Source organism: Cornus florida, unplaced genomic scaffold, assembly GCF_030987335.1.
Source record: "Cornus florida cultivar Cherokee Brave unplaced genomic scaffold, ASM3098733v1 CherokeeBrave_3.0.0_Hap2_Chr09, whole genome shotgun sequence".
Lineage (NCBI taxonomy): Eukaryota > Viridiplantae > Streptophyta > Magnoliopsida > Cornales > Cornaceae > Cornus > Cornus florida.
This window is the reverse complement of record NW_026775579.1, coordinates 92919597-92931860: the sequence shown is the minus strand read 5'-3', so window position 1 is coordinate 92931860 and position 12264 is coordinate 92919597. Positions and strand designations below refer to the sequence as shown.

The 12264-nt window shown below is 36.7% G+C and overlaps 2 protein-coding genes across 3 annotated transcripts; both read left to right on the top strand.

The window, feature by feature from the left end:
- Positions 1-323: 323 nt before the first annotated feature.
- On the top strand, positions 324-7549 carry LOC132275243 (probable serine/threonine-protein kinase At1g54610). Of its 2 annotated transcripts, XM_059776696.1 has the most exons (8): positions 324-620; positions 774-1438; positions 1532-1816; positions 1947-2264; positions 2888-3115; positions 4714-4814; positions 5022-5139; positions 6964-7549. In XM_059776696.1, exons 2-8 carry the CDS (start codon positions 1049-1051, stop codon positions 7258-7260), a joined length of 1737 nt encoding a protein of 578 aa, XP_059632679.1. In that variant the 5' UTR covers positions 324-620; positions 774-1048; the 3' UTR covers positions 7261-7549. The 2 variants fall into 2 exon arrangements, with proteins under 2 accessions (XP_059632679.1, XP_059632677.1); XM_059776694.1 differs by having other exon boundaries at positions 324-1438.
- Positions 7550-10309: 2760 nt separating this feature from the next.
- Positions 10310-11203, top strand: LOC132275245 (uncharacterized). The gene is made up of 2 exons (XM_059776699.1): positions 10310-10608; positions 10741-11203. The coding sequence occupies exons 1-2, from the start codon at positions 10484-10486 to the stop codon at positions 11009-11011; spliced, it is 396 nt and encodes a 131-aa protein (XP_059632682.1). The 5' UTR covers positions 10310-10483; the 3' UTR covers positions 11012-11203.
- Positions 11204-12264: the final 1061 nt, after the last annotated feature.

The following is a 12264-nucleotide window of genomic DNA, read 5'->3' as shown; positions in this document are numbered from 1 at the left end:
TTTAGTATTGTATAGGTTGTTCTTTAAATCATTCTCGACAGTCTCAATTCTTTATAGTCTTAAATATGTTCATGCAGAATTTTTTTTAACATAATTAAATATGTTTCTAACATGTTAAATCATTCTCTTTCAGTCAAATTTGATGGGTTAAAAATTAGAACTATTAAATTTTTTTGTAAGAAATTTTTTTTTCTTGAAAACTTGTGAAGTTTTGTTTAGTTTGTAATTCTGTTCTTAAAAAATTGAAAATACTGAATTCAATTTTTTAAAAATTATTTCTTGAAAATTCATTTATAAAAAATTATGTTTTAAAGGAATTATCTTTTATTATCCCAAAACTTTGGTCTGATCTCTTAATTCTTCATCAAAGAAGCACAAACTAAGCATTGCCATGAGACACAGCTGACATTACAGAGAGAGAAAATCGTGAGCAGCAGAACCTATTTGACTTGCTGCCATCAGATTGAGTATACAATTTTGGTACTACGAACATTTCGATTCTGTTTCTCTCTCTAAACATCTCACTATATTCGCATATACTACTACTGTAGAGAGAGAAAGGAGCAGAAAGAGATCCACACTCTTTCTCACTCTACATTTGCATGCAAATCCTCAATCTAGTAAGTTAATTTTTTATGTTCTTTTTCTTTTCCTTCAAGTGGAACTCAACTTTGCTACGCTTCTAACATCTGATCTTCAATCACCAACAAAAAGCACTGTAAAGCTAGTTTATTTTTACTGTGGATCACTTTTTTTTTTTGCTTCGTTTGTAGCTAATTTTTGACCGCCATAAATTGTGGGCTAACACTAAATCATTACTGCCACTGCTTTGTTGGGCAAAAAGCTAGGTTCTTGAATTAGCGTATGTTCGTTGTATTAATCAAACATTGCATTTGATTGCTGCAAAAAGTAAAAAAAATCAGCATTTATTGGAAGATTTGTGTTTGTTATTCATTTTGGTTGATTGGCGAGGTTGGTTGTTGAATGAGTGGAATAGTATAGAATGTGATGAGAAATGAGGATTAGGGTTAGGTTTGGGGTGTGAAAGATGGGGTGTGTGTTGGGGAGAGGGATTTCGTCGCCAGGGTCACCGAGCTCGGAGGTTGTGGTAGAGAATGGGAAAGAGAACGAGAAAGAGAGGGATTTGACAGTGGGATCGTGGAGGAGAGAGAAAGTTGCCATTGCAAATGGGGAGAGCGGTGATGGTGAGGTTCAGAATGGCGGGGAGGATCAGAAGGAAGAGCAGAAGGATGGTAGTAGGCGGGCAAGGGGTGAGAGGAGGCGGTCGAAGCCGAATCCCCGGCTCAGTAATCCACCTAAGCATGTATATGGTGAGCAAGTGGCTGCCGGGTGGCCGTCATGGCTCTCAGCAGTGGCCGGGGAGGCAATCAATGGGTGGACACCTCGTAGGGCAGACACTTTTGAAAAACTCAACAAGGCAAGTATTTTTGTAGTTTCATTTCCAATTTTTATTTGTTTGTAGAATTAATGTCTTATTCTCTGTTGTATGCTATTGTATTTTTGTGATTAGATTGGGCAAGGCACATATAGTAATGTTTACAAAGCTAGGGATATTATAACGGGGAAAATTGTTGCACTGAAGAAAGTCAGATTTGACAATTTGGAGCCTGAAAGTGTAAAATTTATGGCTAGAGAGATTTTAATTCTGCGACGATTAGATCACCCCAATGTTCTAAAATTGGAAGGTTTAGCAACTTCACGGATGTCATGTAGCTTGTACCTTGTGCTTGATTATATGGAGCATGATTTGGCTGGACTTGCTGCTAGCCCAGAAATCAGTTTTACGGAGCCTCAGGTTAGATTATATTTGCTTACATTTTAATCATTGTAGTGTTGACCTAAAAATATTTGATTTTTTTGTTGTTTGCTTACCACTTTTGAATGGGGTGGTTTTGTTATCTTCTGCATCTATGATTATGGTATAGGTCAAGTGTTACATGCATCAGCTATTGTCAGGGCTTGAACACTGCCACAACCGCCATGTTCTGCACCGTGATATTAAGGGGTCAAATCTTCTTCTTGACAATGGAGGGGTTCTTAAAATTGCTGATTTTGGGTTGGCTTCTTGCTTTGACCCTAATCACAAGCAGCCCATGACTAGTCGGGTTGTCACTCTATGGTATCGACCCCCGGAACTACTTCTTGGGGCCACTGACTACAGTGTGGGTGTTGACTTATGGAGTGCTGGCTGTATTCTTGCTGAGCTGTTGGCTGGGAAGCCCATCATGCCTGGTCGGACAGAGGTAACTTTCAGACCCTTTGACTTCATTCTATAAGTTATCCCTTATGTCACTCTCACCAAGATGCATTGATCAAGCTTTTTGATATTACAATGCATACATTCCTGTGTTCAAACTCAAATTTGCAGGAAGTTTGTTAAATATGAAATTGCCTTGCATATGCCTATACTGCAAGGCTCCATTTTATGGTGCAATATATCTTTATTATAGTGATTTTAATGACCTACATATTAGCCTTGTCCTACATAAAATGATTTAGGCGGGGTGTAGGAAATTCTCGTCGTTTTTTGGTACAAGCTTGTATGCCTTGTCATAATTGCTGGTTTACCTTGAACTTCGATTATACCAATTTGATATCTGTGAAAACTCGTTCTTTAGCCATCCACCAGTCATTTAATGTTTTGTTCCTTCTCTAGAGTAGAAGATAAATGCAGTGGCTTTATCTTGGTCTACAGATCCTTATATTGCAGGCTTCTTTTTAGCCACGCAATAAAGACAGAAATTCAATTGCTTTATTGGCACTATAAGCCTGCAGAAATTGGATGTTAAAATAGAGGGAATGGATTTTTGTGAGCCCTGCGACTCTTTTCATTGCCACTAATATCTACACTTTTTATGTTACCTAGGTGGAGCAGCTGCACAAAATTTTTAAGCTATGTGGTTCTCCTTCTGACGAATATTGGAAAAAATCAAAGCTGCCACATGCAACCATATTTAAACCCCAGCAATCATACAAACGACGCATAGCAGAGACGTTTAGAGATTTTCCGCCTTCGTCTCTGCCATTAATTGAGACCCTTCTTTCAATTGACCCTGCTGAACGTCAAACTGCCACAGATGCGTTGAGGAGTGGAGTGAGCTTTTTTATTCAAAAAATAGATTTACTTCGTTTTGTTGCCTTTCTTACTTACTCTATTTGCAATTCGGGCTCTGGTATGGCTGGTTTCTATATTTCATTTTTCAGTTTTAAACTGGCTTATTGTCAATTTAACTTTTGAGATGATTATATGATGTTAATTAAAAAGTCACCTTTTTGTGATAAGAAATGAATATTGTCAAGAAAAAGAACTGCAGATAGAAATTGAAGCTCAGATGTTCCCCATAGTATGCAACAAATAAAAGTATCAAGTCCTGGCTCTGCTAAAGTGTATTTCAAAATGTTGCCAATGTAGGGATTTTTGCTTCCAAATTGGTGCTTTTAGGCATCTCTACAGAAGTAAATGCCATAAATTCAAGATCAATTGATTATTTCATTATAGAGGTTTTTTTTTATTTTTTATTTTATTTTATTTTATTTTATTTTATTTTATTTTTTATTTGAGGGCCGCCATTCGTTCTTTGGTCAATTTTATAATATTTGCATTATTTTTCTTCTGCTATAAATCCAAACTATCTAAAGATTATAACGCTATCCCGATTCCTGTTGATTGAGCTCCTCCTAATTCGGCTTTTGTAGCATCTCCATGGCCATGATCTTCTGCAGAATACACATCCCTTATTTCCAAGGATCATCCATTCATAAAGCATAAGCTTTATATTGGGATGTGATGGTTGGATCAATCATTTGCAAATTATTGTTCCATATGAGAATCGTACTCTATGAATCTGCAATGCTAACAATACATTGGTTTTGATAATGTTTCATCTGCATCAGTTACATGTAATGCCCTTGTTAATTAGGGGTTTTCTTCCTTTTAGTTTAACTGTGAGGATTAGCCCCTTGATCTTCTCCCTCTTTTTGATGCCATCCTGCTCCTTGTGGCTGCTATGATGGGTCTAGAACAAAAGGTACTCAATAGAGTGTGTAGTTTTCTACCTAAGCATATGATTGCATTCATAGTCAATTACGTTTTTATTTAGATATAAGTGGATTCATAATGACATGCTATTCTACCTCAAGCTTAGAACTGCTTTCCAGAAATCAATAAAAGTGATTTGTGTTATGAAAAAACATTTTAGGGAATACTTTTCAACTGTTGTATGGGGAAGACAAACATTCTGAATTTTTTTGAAAATTACTAGGAAATTTTGAGAACACTGCAACTTGGCCATGACTTTATAATGTGAGTAGGTGGCAATGAACACCTTTTAGGTGATTGATTCTGCTTGTCTTTTTTATTGTCATCTACCTAATGCAAATAGTTCTGTTGAAAAGGATCACCGTTGGTGCATTCCCAGGAAAACTAATACTGGTTTGCAATTAATGCTTTTTAAATTTTAAATATATTCTTGCGTAAACTTGCTAAGCTGTCATAATATTATGGTAAAAAAACGGATTTCTGTGTAGGAATCTGGTGCATGACTGCATTTTATTTTAAAACTTTCATCATGAGAGTTTTTTTTTCGTCTAATGCTCGCATCATATATGTGTCCCCCTCCCCCCCCCCTCTCCTCCTCCTCCTCCTCCTGTGTGTGTGTGTGTGTTTTATGGGTATTGTTTTCTGTTTTGCAGTTCTTCACAACCAAACCTTATGCTTGTGATCCTTCAAGCCTTCCAAAATATCCTCCCACCAAGGAGATGGATGCAAAACTACGGGATGAAGAAGCTAGAAGGTTGATGACTTAATTTCATCGTTTCCCTACTAACACCTTCAAGTTCTAATATTCATTTTATTTATTTATTTATTTATTTTACATCAAACTACGATATTTCTGCTCATAAAAAAAGACCAGATAAGATAGATACTATAAGACTCATTTATTTGAGAGGTGACTAGTTCCAATAATGTGAAAATTATAAATAAGTTTTCACGTTTGTAGGCTGAGAACTGCTGGTAAAGGCAACACGGATGCTGTGAAGAAAACTCGTACACGTGATCGAGCTGTAAGGGCAATCCCTGCTCCAGAAGCCAATGCTGAGTTGCAAGCCAATCTTGATGTATGTCAGATAAGTTGTTTCATTCATCAACATTTATTTATGATTTGGTTATTTGAGTCTCCAAAGTTCCATATTGGTTAATATAGTCTCAGTAGGTAGCCTCTTCCTCGGCATATAATGTATGCTAATTTAGTTGAATTTAAAGTTTAAAAAGATGTAAGGAACCATTCCTCATCTTGTACTCTTCAAATATTATCTTGCTTTGAAAGAAGCATGTATCCAGCTTGAAGAAAAATAGAAACATCAACGTATATGCCTCTATTTGCAACTGATTTCCAATTATGCCACCCACCTAAAAAAAGAAAATTTCTTGAAAACCAGAGGAGCCTGGATAAGTTCCATGCCTTGCACTAATTATTATGTCAAGATAATAATTTGAAGAATCAAGACCTCAAGAACTACCTGTGGCTCCGACAAGAAGTAAGTTGGTTACAGGTAGACTCTCCAGTGGGTAAAGAGTAGGTTAACAGGAATTTTGTGGAGTTGGTAGGAAGTGATTGGAGATTACCATAATTCTTTGCAAACTATGATTAAATTTATAGAATGCTTATGAATTACTGGCCTGGTCAACGGGACAAAGTAGGGGTAGTTTCATAAAGTTCTGCAATGTGCAATCTTTTGGAGACACTTGTTGGATAATTACCATCTACTGATGCCTTCAAGTAGGATTCTAGGCTTTTAGCTATGATCCGCATATATGGAAATAGGTGTACAGCACTAATACAAATAGTAGATTTGGAATATAGCAATTCCCCAATATGGAAACTTAGGGCCATGGTTTGACATTATTGATGTGATTTATAAATTATTCATTTATGCATTTGCATGCATCTGTGTTTATGTATAGCAGAATCTTGGAGTAGTCTTGTGCAGTGTGCACTTTTTATATCGAATAACCATATGTGTTTTAGATGGTCAAGTGAAAATGTATTGCCCAAATGCTAAAAAATATGATGTGCATAGAATATCATGGCATTGTTTTTTGAGCATTTAAGCATTATCAGATGTAAAGATAATATTATGTCATGTAATTTTCTGCAGTAAATTTTGAGACTAATTAATAGTTGACATGTTTGTGAACAAACAAACTGTTGTTCATCATGTGTGGGCATAATATCTTGTCAATGATTTGTTTGGCTCTCTCTTTGTTCACAGGGGAATATCATACACTACATATGATTTTGACTAATTACCAAAGTTAGGTTGTCATGATTCTATGTTCCACCCACAAGCTCTTACATTTATCTGAAATTCTGAAAGCATCTAATCTGGTCAAGAGGATGTGTACAGTTCTTGCTGATTTAGGATTATAGATAAAAGTCATGCTTTTATTCTCAGTGAAATAAGAGAAGGCATGTTTATGATTTTGATAAAATAAAATAATAAACATGGAACATGATTTAATATGAAAAAAGTCATGGTGAATTGTTTCATATTGGGGAAGAAATGTTTAAATGTTCTGGGTGAGTTTGTTATGTAAGGGAGTTGTGGGATTGCAATAACGCATATAATTAATTTGATTAATTAGCCAGATCTTTGCGGTACTAATGACATGTAGATTGACCAGAGATTATCCTAAACATCTATGTACTGATTTAGGTCTCGAAGAACATAGTCCCCCTCTCCCGCAATTATGTAGGTGTCTGTGAGATATGTGTAATGTGCAGAAAACAAATATTGGTAATACTATTCCCTACTATAATAATGCATTTGTTAATGTGGATTGTTGATGTGGCTCTTGATGGCCCTTGATTCTATGTTCTCACAACTAAATTCTCCTGACTGATTCACACTACTACCATGTTATATTTATTTCTACAACAGAGGCGACGTTTGATAACACATGCAAATGCAAAGAGCAAGAGCGAGAAATTTCCTCCTCCACACCAGGATGGAACACTCGGTTATCCTTTAGGTTCTTCACATCACATTGACCCAGCCTTTGACCCTCCTGATGTCCCATTCAGTTCAATGAATTTCTCATATTCAAAAGTACCCATCCAAACTTGGTCTGGCCCATTGGTAGACTCTGCTGCTGTTGGTTCTCTGAGAAGAAAGAAACGTAAGGATTCTCAGAAAGATAAGAATTCTGCTCGGATCAAGGATAACGAAGGCATGTAATATATCATTGGTTCTTTTACTACTAGGGGATCCTCAACTTACAAAGCTGCAAATGTTTCTGGAACTGTATGTCTTCAATCCTGGCCAGTAAACTTGTTAAACTGCATAGAGAGGTCAATTTTTTTGTATTTTCAGATTTCTTGTTTCTATTCTAAATTTTTGGATTGCTGAGAAGCCCTTCTCGGTTTTGTATATGTACTTTTTATCTTCCATGGTGTTGACAGACTCTGTTTAGATTAGTAACAATAAAAATGCAAAGAACCTGTATTTCATTTTTAGCTTTGTTAAACTTTGAGATTCAGACCTGTGCTTCCAAACCCAATAAAATACTATTCTTCTGTGTAAGTTTCTTCTTTGGTCACAGTGCTAGTTCTTTTTTTTCTTTTTCTTTTTTTTTTTCATACTTTTTATTTTGCTGGCCTATAGTATCAATAACCCCTTCGTTATAATTCTGGTGCTTTTGTCACGAATTTGTTTTAGAGAATATACCACAATGTTTGTGGACATTTAGCCTCAATATTCGATGAAAAATAGGGCTCTATTTTTGACATTGAAAGACAGTTGTAGATGCAATTTTTGATTTCAAACATGGCCTCTTTTGGTCTAAATGTCAATGGCATATGTGCTGAATACAAAAACTTGTCACCAGTAATTCAGTATTGGTGTTAGGTTACTTCTGGTTTGGAAGAAAGAAAACCGAGATTCATAGTATTTCTAGAATCTTAATTGATATAATATTTTGCCAATTTATAGTGTCCAAGTAACTCATCTTATAGTGTATTATATATAATTTATTGGAAGGAATGGGAAACTATATCTTGGGATATTTTGACATGTGATATCTTTCTCAATGAAAACTTTGACAATAAAGAAATAGAAATTTTTCAAGAGAAATGAAGCGTTTTTATTAGGAGGGGTACATGTATCAAAATAGCCGGTAAATTGTAAGTGGCAAATTGTTTTGCACAATTAAACAGGAAGAATGCAATGCACGGTTAGGTGGGAGTGATTTACCCATTTGTTAAGCGTGAGTTCATTAATAAGGTTATTGTTTTCTAACTCTGGCCAAAGATGACTAAATTCCCTTTTTTAACCCTTGGTAGTCCTACCAAGGTTATGTTTGGTACTTGAATTAAACAGGTCCAGGAAGTAGTTAGCGGAGAATCACAATAAAAGCAATCTAGGATTGACGTTGCTCAACTTTTTTTTAAAAAAAAAAAAAAAATTCCTTGATTGCAACTACACCTATGATTTTAGGACAACCAGGATGAACGAGTTCATCCAACCAGGGCACGTGGCCAAACTTGTTGTATTGTTTTAGAGTCAAACCTGATTGCAACTACGCCTATGATTTTAGGACAACCACGATGAACGAGTTCATCCAACCAGGGCACGTGGCCCATTCATTTCATGACAAGTGTCCAATAATAGTACCCGAGTTCAATTCGTTACACTAACATTTTTAAGGGACCAAAATAACCCCATCTGCTCCCTCTTCATTCCCTCTGTACCTCGTCTCAAACCTATACGTTGCCACCGCCGACACCACGTCTCTTAACTCCTCCTCAATCGCCCTCATCATGAACCCTACACCAAACTTCTCAACCTCACCAAACTTCCTCTCAGACCCAACCTCAGACAGTATACACGTTCGTACATATGAAAGTGCCACTGGAGGCGAAGAAGATGACCGATTTATAGAACTTGATTTGAAGGAAAAGGCCCACCGGTTTATAGACAAAGATCGATGAGGTTGGTTTGAGTGCTCTCGCCGCTAGGTTCATTCTCACCATCTTCAGCAACATCTTCAGCAACGTCGACGATACATACCAAGATCGTACCCAAATCAAAGCTCCCCTTCGTCCAAATTAGAACTCCTCTGCCAATTACAAACCCAAACACAACCCATCACTATTTACCCTCACCCACCAAACACAACCCATCACCAATTATAAACAAGATGAAATTAGTCCCAGACATACCAAAGATTACCCAAATCAGAGCTCCCCTTCGTTCAAATTAGAGCTCCTCTGCCAATTACAAACCCAAACACAACCATCACTAATTACCACCACTGCTCACCCACAAACACAACCCATCACCAATTATAAACAAGACCAAATTAGTCCCATGCATACCAAGATCGTACCCAAATCAGCGTTCCCGTTCGCCCCCAAATCAGATGAGCTCTGAGGTTGAGGCCGATGGTGCCGCGGAGGACGAGAATGGTGACGAAACCGCAGAGGATTGTGATCTTGATGTTGTTGAAGGTCCGGTTGATCTGGTGGCAGCGAGGCAGGAGGGAGTTCCGGCCGCCGACGTCGGCGCCGACTCTGCCCTAGCTGTTAGGATAGAGAAAATGGGGGACATGTAAAACCCTAGCTGTGAAGGAGTTGTCATGGCCGATTGTATCTGACTGATATTCTGATTGGTTTAGAGAGAGAATGAGAGACTTGATGAGAGAGAAGGGCAGCTAACTGATTTGGGGGAGGTTTAGCGACCTAGAGAGTTCTGAAAGCAAGCCAAAAAAATAAAAACAAAGAGGTTCTGAACGCGCGGTAGAGAGAGAATGAAAGGGGAGAAGATGGGGTTATTTTGGTCCCTTAAAAATGTTACAGCAACCGGGTCAAACTCGGGTAATACCCAACATAAATCTAATACTCCTAGTCCCATACTAGCAATTTATTTTTCTCTTTTTATATGTCTCAAATTAACTATCCTCTTAAAAAAAAAAAAAAATTAAATTAAAATATATTTTCATCATTGTCCTTTATCTTTTTAAAAAATTTAAATTTTAAAAGGAGACAATACATCTCTTTAAAAACTTCAATACATAGACTACTATTTAGGGATGAAGGGAGTAATATTGTTGAACACTTGTCATAAAATGATTGGGCCATGTTCTCAGGTTGGATGAACTGGGTTGGACCCAAATATTGCCCATGATGGACGATTTTAATGTACCATGAAGTTATAAAGAAAGGCAGGTTGGAGAACAGCAGTTGAAGGGTTTGAAAGGCAGATTAAAAAGTTTTAGAACGTTTGAGAAAATGGACATATACCTGTTGCCCACTTAACATTCAAAAATTACTTTGCGAGGTGTCCAAACTCCAAAGACAGCCTCTATATAGTGAAAGTGTCCCAACTCCAAAACACAATGTCACAGACCTTGTCCTGAGCTTCTACTACACTTCTCTCTCTCTTAAGCAGACTAGAGGGCTAGATGAGGCCACCCGGACCACCAGGTGGCCCTGGACCAGGACCTGGCGGCCCTCCGCCTCCGTTTCCGTTACCCGGGGGCTTTCTTGGTGGCTTTGTCAATAACTTATGCAGCACTGTATCTTCTTGGTCAGTATTTTCTCTTTTCTCCATTTCTTCATTTTATTGTGTTTACATGAAGATTTCTTTTTCAGTTAATGACTTGTGATAATTAATATACACACTGTAACAAGTGTTTTTGTTTGCATTTTCTTTTTGCAGCTTTTACTGCTTGTGTTGTTGCTGGCTGCTACAAGACTGCTTTGGTGATCCTGGTGGACCTCCCGGGCCTCCGCCCGGTCCTCCTCCACCACCTATTTGGCCTCTTGGGCCCCCTCCACCTGGGCCTCCACCGGGTACTCCTCTACCACCTCTTTGGCCTGCAGCACCTCCTCTTGGGCCGCCTCCACCTCCTCCTGGACCGCCTGGTGATCCTTTTGGGCCACCTGGACCCCATGGCCCACCGGGAGGTCCAGGACCACGTCCATTCTAATCTTTAGGTTCTGAAAACAACAAAAGGACATCTAATGGAATGGGCCATATGCAGTTTTCTACAGACTCTCTCTTCTGTCATGCTGCTTTTACTCTGTAATACGAGACAGCATTGTATTGAAAGATTTACTAACTTTGTTAAGAATAATAATTATAAGTTTCTCAGTTTCCAATATATATTTATCTTTTTTTACTTTCTACTCCATTTTCAATACATTAATTATTGTACCAAAACTGTCTATAGATGCACAACAGGTTCTTGGACCTTGTGTTAAACTTCATAAGATAAATGTACCAAAATAATAGCTTCTGTCATTATAATATCTAATCAAAATTTCTTGTCAGTGTAATATTAAGATGGAATCTTCAAAATCTGAACTTTTCATGTATAATTTCCTCATGTACGTTAATTATCAAAGTTGTTGTTGTTGTTTTTTTTTTTTTTTTCCCGAAAGTACAACATAGAAAGTGAAACTTAAAATCGAATGAAGAGTGTTGTCTCTCCATTCATTGGATCATGTACGTGAGACCCAAACATGAGTCCCATTTCCGCCAGCCGGTGCATGGGAGCCATTTAAGGATGGAACTAGGGGCCAGCCCCCAACTAATTTTTTATTACTATCCTCTAAATATTAATTAATTTATAAATATAACCCCTACAAATTATTAAAATTTTCAATTGGTCCCTCAAATTTTTTCAAAATAATTATATATTGACTCAAAATAGAGAGTTTGAAAATTAGCCTCAAAATAGAGAGATCGAAAATAAATTCAGTATGTGTCTTCTTGAAATTTAAAAAAAATTCTACTTGACCCTTTTAACTATACTTTTAAAAGCTTGAATATTGTGAAGAAACTCATTATTATTATAGTTGTTATTGTAACACATTATTAATTTATTTATATATACACATGTACAATATCTATAATACTAATTAAAGTGAGAAAAAAAAGGATAAAAATCATGTTCCATCATGTTAAATAAAAAAGCTTCAAGTATTTTTTGTCAAACATTTTTGTACAATGATATTTACAAGAAAAATATCTAGAATTATATAAGAATCTTTACTGACATCTTGTTTAATTTAAAATTATATTTTTTAGTTAAAATTCATTATTTTTTTCTAATCTTTTATCTAGGTGTATCTTTCTCAAGTGAAATCAAAATACCCAGAAATTTTTCTTCCAAAAATTAGATTTTGAAAAACTGAAACAATTAATGAAGAAAATTTGATTCTGTGACAGTACTTATTT

Bases quoted from the DNA above. Each gene is read 5' to 3' on its own strand.
- LOC132275245 (XM_059776699.1), top strand. From the start codon at position 10,484: ATGAGGCCACCCGGACCACCAGGTGGCCCTGGACCAGGACCTGGCGGC. The intron at 10,609-10,740 runs GTCAGTATTTTC...TTCTTTTTGCAG, and splicing joins TGCAGCACTGTATCTTCTTG to CTTTTACTGCTTGTGTTGTT.
- LOC132275243 (XM_059776696.1), top strand. From the start codon at position 1,049: ATGGGGTGTGTGTTGGGGAGAGGGATTTCGTCGCCAGGGTCACCGAGC. The intron at 2,265-2,887 runs GTAACTTTCAGA...TATGTTACCTAG, and splicing joins TCATGCCTGGTCGGACAGAG to GTGGAGCAGCTGCACAAAAT. The intron at 3,116-4,713 runs GTGAGCTTTTTT...TCTGTTTTGCAG, and splicing joins CAGATGCGTTGAGGAGTGGA to TTCTTCACAACCAAACCTTA.